At 52.3% G+C, this 17,121-nt stretch overlaps 6 protein-coding genes across 6 annotated transcripts; 3 read left to right on the top strand and 3 right to left on the bottom strand.

Annotated features, from left to right (window-relative positions):
* Positions 1 to 442: 442 nt before the first annotated feature.
* On the top strand, positions 443 to 1,553 carry NECHADRAFT_102722 (uncharacterized protein). Its single transcript, XM_003045188.1, has 3 exons — positions 443 to 829; positions 889 to 988; positions 1,038 to 1,553. The coding sequence occupies exons 1-3, from the start codon at positions 650 to 652 to the stop codon at positions 1,445 to 1,447; spliced, it is 690 nt and encodes a 229-aa protein (XP_003045234.1). The 5' UTR covers positions 443 to 649; the 3' UTR covers positions 1,448 to 1,553.
* Positions 1,544 to 4,568, bottom strand: NECHADRAFT_43928 (uncharacterized protein; the record flags this gene model as incomplete). The annotated part of the gene is made up of 2 exons (XM_003044783.1): positions 1,544 to 4,415; positions 4,465 to 4,568. 2 exons carry the CDS (start codon positions 4,566 to 4,568, stop codon positions 1,544 to 1,546), a joined length of 2,976 nt encoding a protein of 991 aa, XP_003044829.1.
* A 1,412-nt stretch (positions 4,569 to 5,980) lies between these two features.
* On the top strand, positions 5,981 to 7,432 carry NECHADRAFT_81787 (uncharacterized protein; the record flags this gene model as incomplete). Its single annotated transcript, XM_003045187.1, has 1 exon — positions 5,981 to 7,432. One exon carries the CDS (start codon positions 5,981 to 5,983, stop codon positions 7,430 to 7,432), a length of 1,452 nt encoding a protein of 483 aa, XP_003045233.1.
* Positions 7,433 to 7,658: 226 nt separating this feature from the next.
* Positions 7,659 to 9,498, bottom strand: NECHADRAFT_81786 (uncharacterized protein; the record flags this gene model as incomplete). Its single annotated transcript, XM_003044782.1, has 2 exons — positions 7,659 to 7,821; positions 7,874 to 9,498. The coding sequence occupies 2 exons, from the start codon at positions 9,496 to 9,498 to the stop codon at positions 7,659 to 7,661; spliced, it is 1,788 nt and encodes a 595-aa protein (XP_003044828.1).
* Positions 9,499 to 12,792: 3,294 nt separating this feature from the next.
* NECHADRAFT_62079 (uncharacterized protein) lies at positions 12,793 to 14,786 on the top strand (the record flags this gene model as incomplete). The annotated part of the gene is made up of 1 exon (XM_003045186.1): positions 12,793 to 14,786. One exon carries the CDS (start codon positions 12,793 to 12,795, stop codon positions 14,476 to 14,478), a length of 1,686 nt encoding a protein of 561 aa, XP_003045232.1. The 3' UTR covers positions 14,479 to 14,786.
* Positions 14,787 to 15,076: 290 nt separating this feature from the next.
* On the bottom strand, positions 15,077 to 16,981 carry NECHADRAFT_42949 (uncharacterized protein; the record flags this gene model as incomplete). Its single annotated transcript, XM_003044781.1, has 2 exons — positions 15,077 to 15,832; positions 15,926 to 16,981. The coding sequence occupies 2 exons, from the start codon at positions 16,979 to 16,981 to the stop codon at positions 15,077 to 15,079; spliced, it is 1,812 nt and encodes a 603-aa protein (XP_003044827.1).
* Positions 16,982 to 17,121: the final 140 nt, after the last annotated feature.

The raw sequence follows: 17,121 nt of genomic DNA, 5'->3' as shown, positions 1-17,121 counted from the left end.
AAGAGTCGGGTGGGTACCTAGAGAGGGACCCATTGAGACCAGGGTCCAGGGGTGAGATAACGCAGGGAGATGGACGGCCATTAAGGAACATTCAGATACTTGATGATAGTGTTAAAGGATCCATCAAAGACTGTTCAATTCGTTCTAATCCTTGCTAGAGTCAGGAGACAACCAGTCAGATAACAACATGTTAGCAATAAGTACCCTCTACCTCGCAGCTCACCGCGTTTCACTCCGTCCCGTGTGTCCCAGCGGTGAGCTCCGAAGCTCTTATCTTATCTCACCCCGCCGCCGCCCGTCCAAAGCACTGGAAGCTCCCGCCTGCAATACCCCACCAGCTTCCGTCCTTGTGATCCAACCCGGTGAAGCAGGTCGCTGTAAGTCAGGTAGTACTGTACACGATGTAGAGCCTGTGTCTCTGAGATGCGCCAAGTACTGAATACAAAAGGGGCCCGTCTCCTCCTCTTCCCTCTCTCCCCTCCTCTCTCTTTCTTTTCCTTCTCCCTCTCTTTGGCCTCGTCCCAGCAACCCTCGTGTGGTGCTTCATCTGTAGATCCTACTCTCAACAGATCCATCCTACTACCGTGAAACCACAAGATTGACATATATCCTTATCTAGCCTTTGTCTCAGCGGTCGCGTACATACACAATGTCTTCGCTGCCCTCCAACGTCCATGTGTCTCAGCACCCGTGCCTCCGCGCCAAGCTGAGCCAGATTCGCTCCAAGTCCATCAGCCCGCGAGAGGTCAAGGCGCTGATCCATGAGATTTCCCTAATCGTCTCGTGTGAAGCCCTAGCTTCGTCGCTGGAAGTCACCGATGGTCCTCAGGTATCAGAGTTCATGCGCCAAGTCAAAAGCTTCCAAACGTACTGACCATCCATCAACAGGATGAGACCCCATTGGGTTTCCAATTTACTTCCACAACCGTCCAGCCAAGCACCATGTGTCTAGTTCCTATCCTCCGATCAGGTCTAGGCATGGTTGAAGGTTTGTCTCTCCCTCCATCTCTCCACGGGCTGAACTAACACGCCTCCAGCTGTGCAAACCATCCTCCCCATACCTGTCCCGGTTCATCACCTCGGCATGTACCGCGAACCCTCAACGCTGGACCCCGTCGAGTACTACAACAACCTTCCCCAGCAGATCCCCGATGACGAAGCTTCGTCAAGCAACGCTAGCAGCCTTGCCATCCTCGTCGACCCCGTCATCGCTACTGGCGGAACCTGCGCCGCCGCCATCCAGACCCTCCGTGAATGGGGAGCCAAGAAGATTATCATCCTCGCTGTCATTGGTGCCGAGGAGGGTGTCAAGAGAGTTGCTGCCGAGTGGCCTGAGGGCTCAGAGGTGTGGATTGCTGGAGTCGACAAGGAGTTGACATCAACTGGCATGCTTAAGCCCGGCCTGGGAGACGTTGGAGACCGACTGTTCTTGACTCTTGGAAAATAAGCTTCCATGGTCGGTCGTTTTGATGGCGTCTAATCCTCAAGGCATAAATAAACATAAAGGCTAGGTAGTATACACTTGTTAAATACCCATCGTTCTTCATGGAACCACAAACTGCTCCTCATCAAGCAATGTGCCCTCCTTCCAGCAATCCTCGATCCATTTTCCAGCCACCACCCTGGGTTGTGTGCGTCTTGAGCTCAGCTCCTTACGCACCATATCGGCCGCCTCACCCATTTGCATTGGATCTCCTCCTTCTATCACAACATGTGTCACAGATAAGTCGCCTGCGTCCTCAGTGACACTTCCTCCACCATACTTGACAAAGTGCTTCAACCGAGAGACCCGATTGATACCGGTGTCCACCCCATGGAACAACACCACGCAGCGCCGGAAAATAAAGCTCCTCAAGTTGCCCAGATCTTTGCCGTGATCTTCAAGCTGCTGTAGAAACTCATTCTTGTTGAATGGCTCCCCGTCCTCGATCTTGGGCATACAGTCCATGAGATCCTTGAGTTCATCAATGGACATGTCTCGAGCGTAGCTGTCTCCAAACTGATCCGTGTTCTGCTCCGCCGCGCGCTTCATCGCTTCTGTAGCGTGAAACAAGTGTGATTCCTCAAACGGCAGCAGAAATTGTCCCAGATCCTGCTCCAGGCAATCTTTGATCCATTTGGGACGGATAAGGTCCACGTCTCCTCCTTTCATGAGACTCGCCACTTTGACCACCTTCTTGTCGGCAATAAGCACCATGTTTGTACCTGGTGCCGCTCTTTGAGAAATGGTACCTCCGTTTTCTTTGATAATGGACTCGAGTTGGGTTTTAGTCTTTTTGTAGGGCTTCAGAGCTTCAGAAAGGACGCAAAACTCCAACCCTTCAAAAAGCTTCGTCTTCTCGCCCTCAAACTCGACCGGCGCTGAATCTTCTCCAGCTATAACAAGCTCCCTCTTGATTCGTTTGGGATTCCGTCTCTTTCTGTCTTCAACCGTCATGGCCTTCTCTTTTGACTCTTCATCAACCCGATCTTTCAGCTCCTGAAACTCCTCTAGGGATAGGGCAGTGTCCCATGTCCGATCCAAACGGAGACGCCTGAATCGTGGGAAGCGCAAAGTGAATCCACGAGCAAACTGGTCTGAAGGACCAACGCTCGCTGCTTTCACTGAAACAACGACCGAGTCTTTAGGACGAATCCACATGTCTGGCCGTTCATACTGTCTGAGCTCACCTCCTCCAAGCTCGATGTATTCTGAGGGCGGGTTCTTTTGATCCCACTCAATCCACTTTCCTTCTGTTCGGTGTCGGATTTCTGCATAGTCTTCGGCACGGAATCCACCTCCGACCTTGAAAAAACTGAAGCACTTTTCAGGATTTGCGCCCGCTTGGATGTGGTTCTGTGTCACTCGTAGACCACACAGATAACTCGAAAGCATTCCGCCGCGCTTCCCTGAGCCGTAGTAGCCACCGATAATGACACAGTCGAGGGACTCGCCGAACTCGGACATGTATTCAGGTTTGACCTTGAGCCAATCGTCGTTTCGGTGATTGAGGCGGTACATTGAACGAGGATTCTTGAGTACGAGACCTTCTGACGCGTTGGCAACAACTTCGCGGAGAAGTGGTTCAATAGCATCAGAAGTTGTTGCGCTGGTGTAGTTGTGAATTTCAAGACGTCGATGAACAGATTTGACGGCCTTTTCTAGAGCGCGGTGTCGATCTCGGAGGGTATACTGAGTTAAGGGCTTATTGTTGAGGTAGAGGATATCAAAGACCCTGAATAGGGGACGGTGACCAGCCGAGTTTGTATCCGACTTGTTCTGCTGCTCTGCGAGAGCGGCCGTCTTGAGAGTGCCGAAAGGGACTATCTTGTCAACGCCCATATCCCAGGTAATCATCTCGCCGTCCAGAATCAGATTCTTGACACCTGATGCAAAGGCCTTCTTGAGATGCCGTGTTAAACTCGAGTTCTCGTCTTGAAGTCCGTCGCCGTAGAGGTATGTGTAGTCCTTGGCCTTTCTTGACCAGAAGCAAAACCTTCGGCCGCCAGGGTGCTTTTTGTCCTCGACCATGTGCATTTGCATACGCTCGCCATCCAGCTTCTCCTCGATCCAGAATTCAGGGTCCTCCTCTGTCGGTCGGAGAAGCTGAATCATTTTCTGAAAAGACGCAGGCATCTGGAATTGGGCAAGTTGCGGTTGGAAGCATTGCAAGAGGGCAACGCCCGCCTCATCCTGCTCGAGCCGAATCTCGGGGTCGGAAAGTTCCCAACATACTCGTCTCAAGCTCGAAGACACGCTGAAGAGGGCGTCGCCGTCCGGGTGCCAGAGATCCAAAAAGGTCTTTTCCGTGGCGCCGACCTTCATCTGCTTCAAGACGATCCTAATAAGCCACATCAACTCTTCGGCATTCATGTGGTTATAGAAAGTCTCAAAGATACGCAGATTCTCTGTCTCTCCTGTAGACGCAGCAAGCTTATCCAGCTGCTCGTTGACCTCAGCGATTGTCATGGTACCGACAGTTGTGCGCATCGGGCGCTTCGAAATGACCTCGAAGCATCGTCCAGCAAAGTCGCCAGCCAGGCGAGAGGCAGTGGTTTGACCAGGTAACTTCCAGTGCAAAAGATTGTAGCCATCCTCGGAGCTCTTGTCGATCTTCATCAACTTGACCAGGAGCTTTCCTATTGCATTCTCCTTGAGGCCGTAAACACCTCGATCGCGATCCTTGTCGGGGAGAATTAGACGCAGGGCAGGGTAGAAATCGGGACCGACTTCTTTGCGCCATCGAATGATGAAGCGCTCGATAATGTGTCGTCGCTGCTCGTGGGGTGAGAGCTTATTGACACCTCTGAATGCCTTTCTAGGGCCTGCGCCGGTGGCATTTTGCTTCTTGTTTTCGCTTAATGGATTAAACAACTCTCGAAACAGCTCAGAGAAGACTAGGGTCTTTGAGTGATTCTTTGGGCGGTTCGGATATCTTGGACGATGTTAATTATTGCCAGGGCAGTTGGTAGAAATGGGCTCACTTTTCCTCCATTTCCTCCTGGGTAATTCCTACTGTGCCGTACTGAATCTCATCTTCATGTTTCGCATCTTCGGTCTGGGGTCTTTGTTCCTGTTGACTTCCCATGATGAGAGTATGCGAGATTGTATGAGGGGAGTATTGACGTAAGAACGTTGCTGACACTCCGGCATTAAAGCTAGCGCAAAAAAACGAGAAAGAATCACCAAAGCTTTCCGGTGTTCACATTCTTCTTGTTGGGGTATATATAGGTTGGATGTAAGAAGAAGGGAGGACTGTAAGCTCCACTGATGTAAACAAGTGAGCTTCAGCTGGGGCTTGGTGATCCGAGAATGGGTGTTGCTGCCTGCAGGCTCCAGACGGCCCAAGCTTGAGCTCCGGCTTTACGTAATCACTCATGACCTCAACACCATCACCTCGAGCTGGCAGATATTGTTTGGTCAATGAATTTGGTCAAGTACCTATTGAGGCATATTTTGAACCATTTTATGCTAATTTGGCCTTTTAATGTTATGGTCCGATAGGTAGAGTAACAATGATGGCGAGGATGCTTCAGAATCCAACCATGCCTCGGATGGGCAACTGGGCTTGTCACTGGGCACATAGGTCACCGGGATAAGGTCGCCAGGGGTCATTCTCGCTGCTATTGTTTCTTGCGACAGCTGAGATGTCTGATAGCCCGGCTATCCACGTGCGTCCGCTGCCTACTATACAGGGCCAGCCCCTGGGTGTCACACAAGGCTCGTCCCGATGACCCTGGCCTTGGTTGCACAGCTGTCTCGATATCATGGATCTATACGACACGGCAAATCTACCGTTATCCATAAGTTTGATGCTGTTTGGCTTTTGGAGCGGAAAGCATGTCAAAGACTGCCTTCATGCTATGGAGACTAGCACACACACACACACACACTCCCGAATAGGGGATGTTTCTCTACTTGGACAACTAGAGCAAATCTCTCGCATTTGCAAAAGATCTCTTTTGAGAAACAGCCATCCGCAGCTGTAACACCTCACCAACATGACACAGAGTCACAAGTTAGACAAGCTACCCATCGGCCCGTGATTGTTTCATGGGCAATCCCTCCCCATTGTCTTGGCAACAATCGGCTTCCATGTCAGATATTCAGAGAGGCGGCGCAGTTCTGAAATTATTTCCTTGTCACCGCCATTCTTGAGCCCGATGAGGTGTATTCAACTCATTGGTTAGTCCTTTTTCTCGCCTTTGTTACTCTGCATCACGTCCATAAAGGGAACAATGAATCGCACTTTCCCCCTTTCTCACTCTCTCTTCAACATCTTCTCAGTACATAGCTCTATACAATATTCCTGATTCATTATCTCCGTCATCCTTGTTCGTCGCTCTTCACAGCATGGCTTCACAGCGATCCACGTCCAGGAGAGAAGGAAACCCACGGGCTCATCTTATATATATCCTCATCGATGGCGCCCCTGATCGGTTCCCAAATCAACACAGACCGCCATCCCGACCAGAGTATTCCTAGGTATACAGACCACCAATGTCGGATATTCTTTCCTCATCACAGAGCCTCGTTGGTCACCCCCAGCACACCAACTGGGGTGACCTCGTCGAATGGAGCGTCGAAGTCGACTTTCTCGTCGCCAAAGAGAAGCCCGGTCAGACTTACACCGCAGAGGCAGACGGCCGTACCCGATGGGCTTGTCCTGCCACCGCGCCCAACCCCACAGCAACATGTGTCGAGCACTGCGCTGAGTACCTCGGGCGCACTCTCACGAGCAAGCCTTGCGTCCAAGGCGCCGTTGCATATAAGAACGACAACGCGGATTCGGATGATCTTGATTTTACTATAGAGAAGCCTGTGAAAGGCGAAGAGCCAAGCGGCGGCGACCATCGCATGGCTTACTGGCTCTTCACCCCAGCTCGCAACGCTATTGCTACCTCTAGTAGCCCCGGAGACTACGACTGGGTCGGAGTTCGCCTCCGCTGTCCCTACACTTCGTTGCTCTCCATCCTCCCAGGAGACCGATATGGAGATCAAGACCTCGGACGAGGAACCGCCCAGTCAGGAATGGCCCCAATTTCCCCCTTCAGGGGCAAGATCGATATGGAAACCGTCCTAGGCCTTCTCCGCACCAACATCAAGATGCACAGCAACTCGACTTGCCAGCTCCGGGTATATATGAGCCTCCAGCATGAAGGCTTCGACCTTACAGATGCCAAGAAGGCGATCACGCTGGTCTGGCTTCTGGAGCCAGAGCTTCTCCTCTCGCTGCGACCTGAGACCAAAGACCCTAAGCTCAGTCACTATGTCCCAATCACAAAGTCATCCAACATTGCCATGAGGCCAAGCAAATTTCTCCAAGAGGGCTCCCTTGACCAAGATGAGCGCGAGCGGATTCTGGCCTTGTCACGACCTTCGTTCCCAGTTGAGGCGGACATCATGGACACCTACATCCCCCAGCTGAAGAACCAACTACTCCAGGAACGCATCCACATAATCTGGAGCGCAGTCACACTGCCCGAGCTTTCCGGCATGCTCAAGAACACTGCCGGCGAGATGACGGTGGCGCTGGACCTTGCACCAGACACGAAGCCCAAGCTGGTGTTCCGCTATGGTCTGTGGCATCCCCAGCGCGAGGCCATGCAGTATTGGCTTCACCTATTTGGACGTCTTTTCCTCTTTGCCGTGGCTTCTAACGCTAAGCGCTTCAGAACTGCTGTGACAAGAATCGAGGAGAAGGTTTCGGAAGTTGAGAGGATGGAACCCAAGGATCGTATGGAGGCGATGCTGACATATTCGTTCGACCATGTCCTCAGCCATTACTGGAACGCTCTCAAGAGGGCAGAGCAAAGTGGAGGATGTCTCTCTTCATCGGCATTGGATGGTCAGGGGATAATGGAGGTTGGCTCCTCTGGGAACTATGCTGTCGACTCGGAGAGCAGCTCCTCGTCCTCGTCGAATGAAGGACTCTGGCTCAGGCGCTCATAGATGAATAACCATAACAATTGCCGCACAACAGATAGATACTATTAGGTACCAGATTGAGATTCAATCCAAGTAATTTGATTCAAAAGCCAAAACAAGTCTGTGGAATCAAGTGTATATGCCGATCCGGCCTCTATATCCCTTCAGCAGGAAATATCCTGTTCTGTTTCTCAACGTTTGGGTATCATCAAATCATCCAATGCTGCGACTACATATCCAATCAAAGCCATTACACCTTGAGCTTGATCTTTTGCTGCCTCGTCTTCTTCTTCTTCTTCTTTCTGAGCGTGACAATTTGTCTCCTTTGCACGATGCGGACAAGCCAGTTGTAAATCATCTCTCTCATGAGAATTAGGATGGTCGCGACCACGGTAGGCACAGCACAAGCCCAGCTGTGCTAATCATTAGCATATGATTAGAGACATCAGAGAGAGAACAACTTACAAATACCAAATAGGATGGTGGAGATCGGGAAACGTTGCTTCGTCAAAGTTTTGACCAAAGAATCCAGTAATAAACGTAAGCGGCAAGAAGATAATGGTGACGGTAGTAAGCTGCTTCATCGATTCGTTCTGTCCAGCAGAAATAGTATTAAAGATGAGATCAATCAAATTGTCCGACGACTGCTTGAGCTGCTGAAGGGACTCGGTGATCATTATGCAGTGATCGAGCACGTCGCCAAGGTACGTGTGTGTCATGGGGGTGATGATGACGCCGGATCCAGCGTTCCCGAGCTCCTTCTGGGCCTGATCGTGGGTCATGTACGTCTTGTGGTCGCGAAGAACGTTGACGACATTGTCGATAGGGTTGAGGAAGCTTAGCATCTTGTTGATCTCGCTGATACAGATGTAGAGCTTCTTACTCTGCGTGACGCTCGGGGCCGTGAGCACATCGATCTCGATATCGGCAATGATATCCGTATACACGGCCGTCAGGGGAATGGCAAGGTCGATAATGGCGTCAATGATGCCCTGGCATAGCAGGGACGCGTCGTTAGACTCCCGCAGGATGGTACCCGGCGTGCTAAGGCGCGTAAAGATGGGACGCTCAATGTCCCCAGCCGAGACCTCGAAGAAGGAGATGACGGTATTGTCCGATGTCAAGAAGATGGAGACCTGCTCCGCCGAGATGGCCATCTGATAAGGCGCGAGAGACGAGTGATTCTCCATAAACTCAGTCCGCGCTTCATTCCCAGAGGCATGGTATCGCTGCAGCGTCCGGATCATGCCAGTCTCTTGAAGATCTGTGGTGACATCCTGTGGTCGCAGTCCATGAGGGGCCGCATTCTTCTCCGGGTCCGACGTCCTGCGACTCCTCCAGAGATCCCTGATGGATCCCCTCAGTGCGTTGAACGACTTGCTCGAGTAGGTACTGCTAGTATCGGTCGAGTCGTCGTCGTCGTCGACCAGGTGAACAAGCTTCTGCAGGGTCATGACAATAAAGGCGTGGTTGGGATACCAATCGGCCTTTGTCCGGTTCCTAATCTGCATCAGATCCTCCAGCGCGAGCTTGTGTAGTCCTTTCTTGTTGCCCACGGCCTGTATCACATCCCAGCTGAGTCCATTAACATTGATCCAGCGACACTTGACCCAATCCTCCTGGGGCAACTCCAGAAAGTTGATAAAGCCCTCGTTGTCAAAGTGATGCTTGATCACGGCCTGCTGCGAAAAGTCGATAACGGAGATCTCGCAGGGCGCTGTCAAAGTCGGCATTGACGCATGTCCACCATCGGGGAGCATTGGGTCGTAGCCAGGCTCAGAGCCGGGCTGCCAGCCAGGGCGGGCGCTAAAGGTGGTATCAAATTCATCGTAGTCCTCCACAGTCTTGAAGGTCGGGGCGCGAGTCACTCGGCGACGCAGTAGCGAGGGCGAAAAGGTCATCTGGCGATGCAGCTCAGTGTCGGATCGCGCAGGCCTGTTGGGAGTGGCCTGGGGCGGCGAGAGGTTCTGGGTATCGACGGTGAGGTTGTATCGAACATGGCGGCTATCGCTGCTGTCGTCGCCCTGGTTAGATATGTTGGTGTTGGAGGAATGGCTCGGGCGGCCTTCGTCCTCGTCGTCTTGAGGCATGATGTTGTCGGGGGAGAGAGCGAACGCTGAAGATTGGAGAGGCCGATGATTGAAGGTTTAACTTGGAGGATTGAAGAAAGGATGATCTACAGCAGCCGCTCAAGCCACCAGGAACCACTTCAAGTGGGCAGAAAGGGGTGAAAAGGAAAAGACCCGTTTATGTCCATCAGGTAATACGAAGCCGAAAATAAATTCAAGGGTAAAGTCGAGTGCGAGCTGGCCTCGCATTCAAGGATGGAGCGTCGCGACGCAGGGGAACACCGGTCAGCACCAAGATTGGTTTCAGGGATTGGTTGGGGCCTCGACCATCCAGAAGTGAAGCCACCGTCAGCGGCCAGCAGCGAAACCGACCAGGTAATGTCAGCGGGAATGATTCAGGCGTCGCTCGGCTCAGCTAGTGCCAGTGCCAGCTGTTCGTCTCGAATTTCGAAGCCGATTATCCGTCCCCTGTTGGAGGTCATCACCAATTATGACGTTGCTGCGTGTTTCGCTCCAAGGGATGCATGGACCTGGGCGTCAAATTCCCCACGCCAATCGCCGATGCTCAGTTACATACTGCCTTTGGCCAAGCTTCTGAACAAGCATTTTCAGCCCACAATCTGCCGTCTGGGCGACAAATCAGCAGGTTCGTCATTCTCAAAGTTGAGTGTTGTCAAAGATGATGGAATTTTTATTAGAAATAAGTAAAGAATTTTTGTATTTTTTATTCATAGAATTACCTCCTGAGATCCTTGGCCAAGATCTGTCTGTCGGCCAAGGCGTTCAGCGTCGGAAACATCATCACCAGTAAGGAAACCATCTCTATCCCAGTAAGAGAATTCTTGAAATTCCAGGGCAGCCGTTGATACGGAGACTGCGGGTTGAGGTAATGTTTAAAGACCCGTCCAGGCGTAAAAGTTAAAGAACTTCGGTGTAAGAGAATCGGCTCGCGTCTAGGGGTTTTCACAGGCGAAAAGGAGGGTCGCTTGTAGTCTTTGGATAACTATCACGACGGCCTCATTGGTAGGACGTTTCAAAACACTCAGTACAATCAAGGGGCATGACCTTTGACACCTGCGGCCGGCCAAACGGGGACAACCTCCATGTCACCTCCCACTCCTCAGCTCCTCTAAGGTACAACCTCTCTTCATCTCTGAAGCCATCCTCGACTCTGACATGTATCTCAGCCCCGGCACGACGTCACAACGGCCCTGCTTCAGACGCTAGGAAACGTCTGGCGTCGTATAACACAGCCGGCGGAACTATTTTCGACCATTTCTGACCGGTCGATCATGTTCAGCAGAGCACAAAAAGGTCCCAGACACCACATATCAAGCTGAGGGTCCTGACGGAAGCCAACATGCAACAGTTGAAGAATGTGTTGCCGTATTGAGAGGGGCGTTTTCTGCTGAATGCTTATCTCCCTGACAATATCGTGAGTAAATAACATGACCTGTCTGAATAACGCCCCCAAACCCACCTCGACCTCGAAATGACTACTCCTGTCTCCAAACGCCAAGTCAACACACCTGTCACGCCTTGAACTCCACCCCCTTTCAGCGCGAGCTGGTTCCGTCTAGTATCTTCACCAGTATCGTACAATCGCCAATGTTTCTTTTTCGATGCTACACGTCCTCCAGGTAGTAGTAGAGACATGGGTAGCCAGGAACCGTAACCGAAGGGCAATTAGACCACCACTGAGAGCAACAGACCCTGTAGGTCATGATGAAGCGCGTGTTGTGCCAGCCAGGAACGCACTCGTCGGGGAATGAAAAGGGCAGCTCGTTAATGGTATCAGGACCCCAGGCGTCGGCATCGTTTATCCTGTTCAGCTCTTCAAAGATCCGGTGGCAGGACGTATCAAACTCGAAGCCGCCATAACATCCGCAGAGGTTCACTAATAAGATGTAGCCGCACATGGGGGCATCTTGGTCCGGGGGTGAGCTTTCTCGGTCTTTTTCGCTGCGCGCTGTGTCCCGACAAAGGTGCTCGGATAGGCACGGGACATGGCGATGCTGATGGCTGACTTCTTTTGAGGCAGTGGGATTCCGATTGCAGTCGACGCAGCCGGCATCATCTTGCCTTGCTGCGGATTGCAGAATTGATTTGCCATCCATCACTCACAAACGCACAATCCGCGACTGGGAGGGTTTGTTTAAACGAACGAGACAGCTTCATGCATTTCATGCTGGGAGCTTCCTAGCATTACTCGTGAGTGTGTAGCAACTTTCTCCTGTGCGAACCGGTTTGACAGCCGTCATCACTCGCTTCGAGAGGCAACGTGGTTATCCGTCCCTCAAAGCGTGACGAGAGAACCACAGCCCCCCGTCCGTGGCACCAGAATGTCACTAAGGTTCGAACATCTATTGGGTCCATTGCATCGATGTTGGTCCATTGGCAATCCACTAGGATCGTATGTCACTTGTTGAGGTTTGCCGAAATCGGTCGCTTGACCGTCCACAAACCCGGGAGAGTCCGCAACCTCTTGCCTCAGGAAGCGCCCTCACTGAGTAGCAAGTTTGACACCAAAACTCGGAACACGTCCTCTGGGTGAGGGGTTTCTTTCAACATTGCGAGGTGATAGGAGCATGTCTCGTTGAGAGACCCATTCGAATGGATTCTCTCAGTGTGGAGTTTGGCCGAAGCTTGCTGCATAAGATGGTGTCGGGTTTTCAGGAGGGTCAATAGGCTATTGAAACGACGGGCCGCACTCGAGGTAGAATTTTTCTAATGTCAGTATAAAGTTTCGACGAAGCAAGAGGAGAGTCAGTCATGGTGGGATAGAGTCAGGTGCAGTCATAGACCAAATAAATAGAGTTAGTTCAGGAAGACGGACGAGATCTAGAAATGTCCCCAAGGCAACGGGCAAAACAGTAATCCTCATGATCTCAAACATGTGTCAAAAGTTATGCTCCCGTGGTCAAGACTTGAAGTCTTCATTGGTTGTGTTTGGGAGGAACAGAGACACGGCTGGTTGGGGTCCGGCAGCAGAGCAAATGAAACCCTCTCCCGTCCCTCCCACGTGAACCACTGATGTCACTTCCGGAGCAGCGTGTCCACCCCAGTGAGCGTTAGCGGCCCCATGCGGTAGAGACCCCTGTTGAGACCCCTGTTGGTCTCCGGGTCCCGCGCCCTGCCTGATGGAACTTTACTGAGACGCCACCAGGGTGGCCTTCTTATCGTTCGCTGCCTCGCCGGAGCTCTAAACTCTTCCCTTTATTCCATCAACCTCACTCGACGCTGGCCCGTCATTCTTAACCATGGTTTGTCTTACTCCCTGTATCACGAAGCTGTTACGCACATTTTCAGCTAACAATGGCTTTCCATGAGGCCAACGAAAGCGATCCTCTCTTGTCCAGTCACGACCGCTCCGATGACGCAGATCATCGCAAGGCTGTCCGGCACTCGCGCATTCGCGAGCTCGGCCTGTTCGTCTGGGCTCTTGTAGCCACCGCCGCAGTCATCGTCATTGCCGTCTGGACACAGCACGAGCAGCAGACGAGACACGACCGCAATGTTCCCTCGGCGAAGCGAAACCTCGTCTTCATGGTCTCTGACGGCATGGGCCCCGCGCCGCTGTCATTGACCCGCAGCTATAGACAGTTCGTCCAAGGCCTCCCTCACGACGACGTCTTGACGCTCGACAAGCATTTTTGGGGATCCAGCCGTACTCGCTCCACCAGCTCTCTCGTCACCGACAGTGCTGCCGGCGCGACCGCCTTCTCTTGCGGCAAGAAGAGCTACAATGGTGCCATCGCCGTCCTGCCCAACCACGACCCCTGCGGAACCGTGCTCGAGGCTGCGAAACGCGCCGGATACCATACCGGTCTCGTTGTTACAACCAAGATCGAGGATGCTACACCTGCCTGTTTCAACTCCCATGTCAGAGTCCGAGAAATGGAGGACGAGATCGCTCTCCAGCAGATCGGCGAGGGCGCCCTTGGACGAACTGTAGACCTCATGCTTGGTGGTGGTCGATGCAACTACCTCGCCAAGGGAACTGAGGGCAGCTGCCGAGCCGATGATACGGACGTTATTAAGCTTGCCACTGAGAAGCACAATTGGACTTATACCGATAGCCGCTCTGGCTTTGATGCACTCAAGGGCGGCGAGAACGTCGAGCTTCCCTTCTTGGGTCTCTTTGCCCCCTCTGATATTCCCTTTGAGATTGATCGCCGAAACCTCAACGATATCTACCCTTCTCTGAGTGAGATGGCCACAACTGCTCTGCGCGCTCTTGAGAAGGCGACCGAGAAGAGCGACAAGGGCTTCTTCATCATGATCGAGGGGAGCAGAATCGACCACGCCGGTCACATTAACGACCCGGCGGCTCAAGTCCACGAGGTCCTCGAGTACGACAAGACCTTCAAGGCTGTTCTCGACTTCATCAAGCAGAGCAAGACTGAAACCGTCCTTGTCGCGACCAGCGACCATGAAACTGGTGGTCTCGCCACCGCCATCCAGGAACCCGGTCACCTCCCAGTCTACAACTGGTACCCCAAGGTCCTTGCCAACGCTACCGCCTCGGCTGAGTGGCTCGCGGCCAAGCTCCACGTCCATCTTTCGTCTTCATCTAACTCGAAGAAGGACCTGGAGAAGCTCAAGAAGTATATCAACGAGGAGCTCATCATCCGCGGCCTTGGTATCTCCAACGCCTCGGACAAGGAGATCACCACCATCGCTGAGCACCCTGAGAGCGCTCTTGTCCTCTTCTCAGCCCTCATCTCCCTGCGGGCCCATGTTGGATGGAGCACTCACGGACACACGGCCGTTGATGTCAACATCTACAGCTCTGGTGGTCCGGGCACCGACGCCATCCGTGGCAACGTTGAGAACACTGAGGTTGGAAAGTTCCTGCGTAATTACCTCGATGTCGACGTGGATGTCATTACCGAAGAACTCAAGGAGAAGATGGACAAGTCTCTTCTCAAGGGTTCAGATGAACTAGATGAGGAATCGGTTCTTGGCAGTGCTGAGTACCATATCCTCGAGTCGATCTAGAATAGATGGCATTATAGAAGCTATCGCTAGAGATCGCATTGAAGAGGAGGATGTTTACAGAATGTAACTGGAGCTTGGGTATAGGCATTCATGATTCACGGATGGTTTCGATAATTGTTTTCAGGGAGAACTGATACTGGGCAACACGGGGAGTAACATGTTGGAATATCCACGTTTGACTTAGTCTCTTGACTTTAGTAGTTGTCGTCACTAGAATATGACTGTGAGATCAATGGTCGTTGGGTAGGCAGACGAGACAACTTATTCTGTTTCAAACAACACCAAGAGTCTCAAAAAAGTGAATCATCATGGTAAAGTGAGACTATTATCAATTCGACAAAGGCGCTATCTCAGTATGAAATGTTGATATCCATAGATCATAACGCCAACTCCACCCTTCCATCCCAAGAGAACCATACTATCAAATCCATACGCTTGGCCCAGCCATCTATTCATTCGCTTTCTTTGCACAAGACAATCAATCATCCAGACGCCAGCCTGCTAACCCAACAAGAACCCCCCTTTTCGATTTAACAACACTTCCCCATCCGCCTACCCCCCCGGATCAAGATCTCATACTGACATGATGGCGATGATGTCAAGTCTCAGTATGAGGGATAGCATCCACATTGTATCGCACATATAGCCTGTCCAAGAAGTGAGAATGACGGATCCCATTAGGTCGGGCCCTGGCGAACGCGTCAATAGCCTCTCGGACGCCATAGCCGCACCGCTCAACAAGGTAGCACACAATAAAGTATCCTGTGCGGTTGAAGCCGTAATGACAGTGAACTCCAACGACGCACTTTTCTGGGTTAGGCCAGTTTTCGGCGACAGCACGCTCTGCCTGCTTCTCGCGGAGCCCATCGACAAGTTTAATAAAGGCCTCGATCTCATGAGCCTGTGGGGGGATCTTGGACACGGTAGGAAACTTGTGGTAATGAACGCCAGCCCGGTCCAATCCGCGTGGGTCATAGACGGGCTGGTCCTTGGAGATGTCGATAACATCTTTAACAATGTCACCCCACTTGTCGACAAAGTTGGGTGGGCAGTGGACGTCGTCGGCTTCGCGAAGCGTCTTGAGGGCGCGGAAGACAGGGTTGTCGACGGGACCAATCGGCTCAGAGACGGGGTTGACTGACTTCCACTTGGCGAGATTCTTGACATCCCACTTCCCTTCACGGGAAAGATACTGCAGCTGCCAAGCAAGGGATAGTCTGTTTGTGATATGCGTAGCGAGGAAGTCGGATATTAATCCTGCAACGGCACGAACTGAACAGGGGGTATATAGAACGGCGTGTGTTGCAGGAGGTGGCATCACAATGGATCTAACCACTTTCTTGGGATGATTCGGCTGCGGTGGCAGTTCCGCCATGGTCTCGTTTGGAGTCGAAGGATCATTAGGACTATCGCTGCTGGAGCTTTCGGACCTGGGCGGCTTGATGACTTGGAAATCCTCATCCCGAAGATCTTCAATAGCTTGGGGGATGTGATCTCGTGGTCGTACTGAGGTGTTGACAGGAGCAGCAGCATCAACAATCGTGTGGTCCGTCTCTTCGCCGTCGTCAGGCTTTGAGTTTTCTTTCTCAGGGTCCAGGACTTTGGCAATCTTGTCAACCTCCTTGGGAGAGACGATGTTGTCATTCTCCCCTCCGATCAGGTAAACAGGAATATCCAGGTCCGCCCAGGTATCCAGAGTAGGAATGCCGCCTATCGGTTGACCATCTTTGTAAACTGGCAGGGCACCATTCGCCATTCGTCTCCAGACTGGGGTCCGGCTCTGCTTGTTGAAGCGGTACTGGAGAATCCGAGTCGCTTCATCAGCACCTTCTCCAACGAAACGCTTGACACTTGGGCTCTCCGGACCACCCCAGCCGTCCCAAGCTCTCCACAGATCGAAGAGCCAGCCTGGAATCCGCAGCGCCCTCCTGGCCCATGTAGTTGTTGACTCATTGGGTGGGCTGGACACTGGGCAGATAGCCACCAATCCTACCACATACTGCGACAGAGAGGTTGCATGGGCCAGCTTCGTGTTAGCCAATTGGGCAGAAAGCGCCGTTCCCATACTATGACCGATCAGAACGACACGTTGACCTGCATCCTTGTCGCGGTAATCCTCGATGATGATCTCTAGGAGCTCTACCAGGGCCTCTGTCGTGTAAGCTTCCCAACTGGTGACCGAGAAGTCGGACCGTCCGCATCCGGGGTAGTCGATTGCCAAGCAGGGGGCCAGGTCAACAAGACTGCTCAACAGCGGGTGAAATTGAGCGACAGATCCTCCAAGTCCATGGAGGAAAACGAGCAGTGGCAGCGGCGCGGGGTTCTTGGGAAGTTGCTCAGCTTTAGCATGCTGCCGGTAGAAGACTCGGATCCCGGAATATTCGAAGCGGCTGGTGCTGTAAGACTTGAAGTCGGAGTGATCCTTGAGGAGGGAGGGGTCCGTGAGATGAGGGTCAGTGGAGTCTATGGCCTGTTGGAAGGCCGCGGAGTGAGGAGCCGTCATGCCGTGCGTCTGAGAGGAGAGTGTGCTCAATGGATGACTGCTGGTGTCCAATTGAAGTGGGAATATGTTGTCGCAGGTAGATATGGGGTCAGTGGAGGACAAATGCCAGGTATAGTTGAGCCGCAATTAATCGATTGAGC

This window comes from Fusarium vanettenii, assembly GCF_000151355.1.
Source record: "Fusarium vanettenii 77-13-4 chromosome 6 genomic scaffold NECHAsca_20_chr6_4_0, whole genome shotgun sequence".
Taxonomy (NCBI): Eukaryota; Fungi; Ascomycota; class Sordariomycetes; order Hypocreales; family Nectriaceae; genus Fusarium; species Fusarium vanettenii.
Note: the sequence above shows the minus strand (reverse complement) of the source record. Positions and strands in the feature narration are given on the sequence as shown.

Coding starts and splice junctions, on each gene's coding strand:
- NECHADRAFT_102722 (XM_003045188.1), top strand. CDS start 650: ATGTCTTCGCTGCCCTCCAACGTCCATGTGTCTCAGCACCCGTGCCTC. Junction 830..888: donor AAGTCACCGATGGTCCTCAG/GTATCAGAGTTC, acceptor ATCCATCAACAG/GATGAGACCCCATTGGGTTT. Junction 989..1,037: donor AGGTCTAGGCATGGTTGAAG/GTTTGTCTCTCC, acceptor ACACGCCTCCAG/CTGTGCAAACCATCCTCCCC.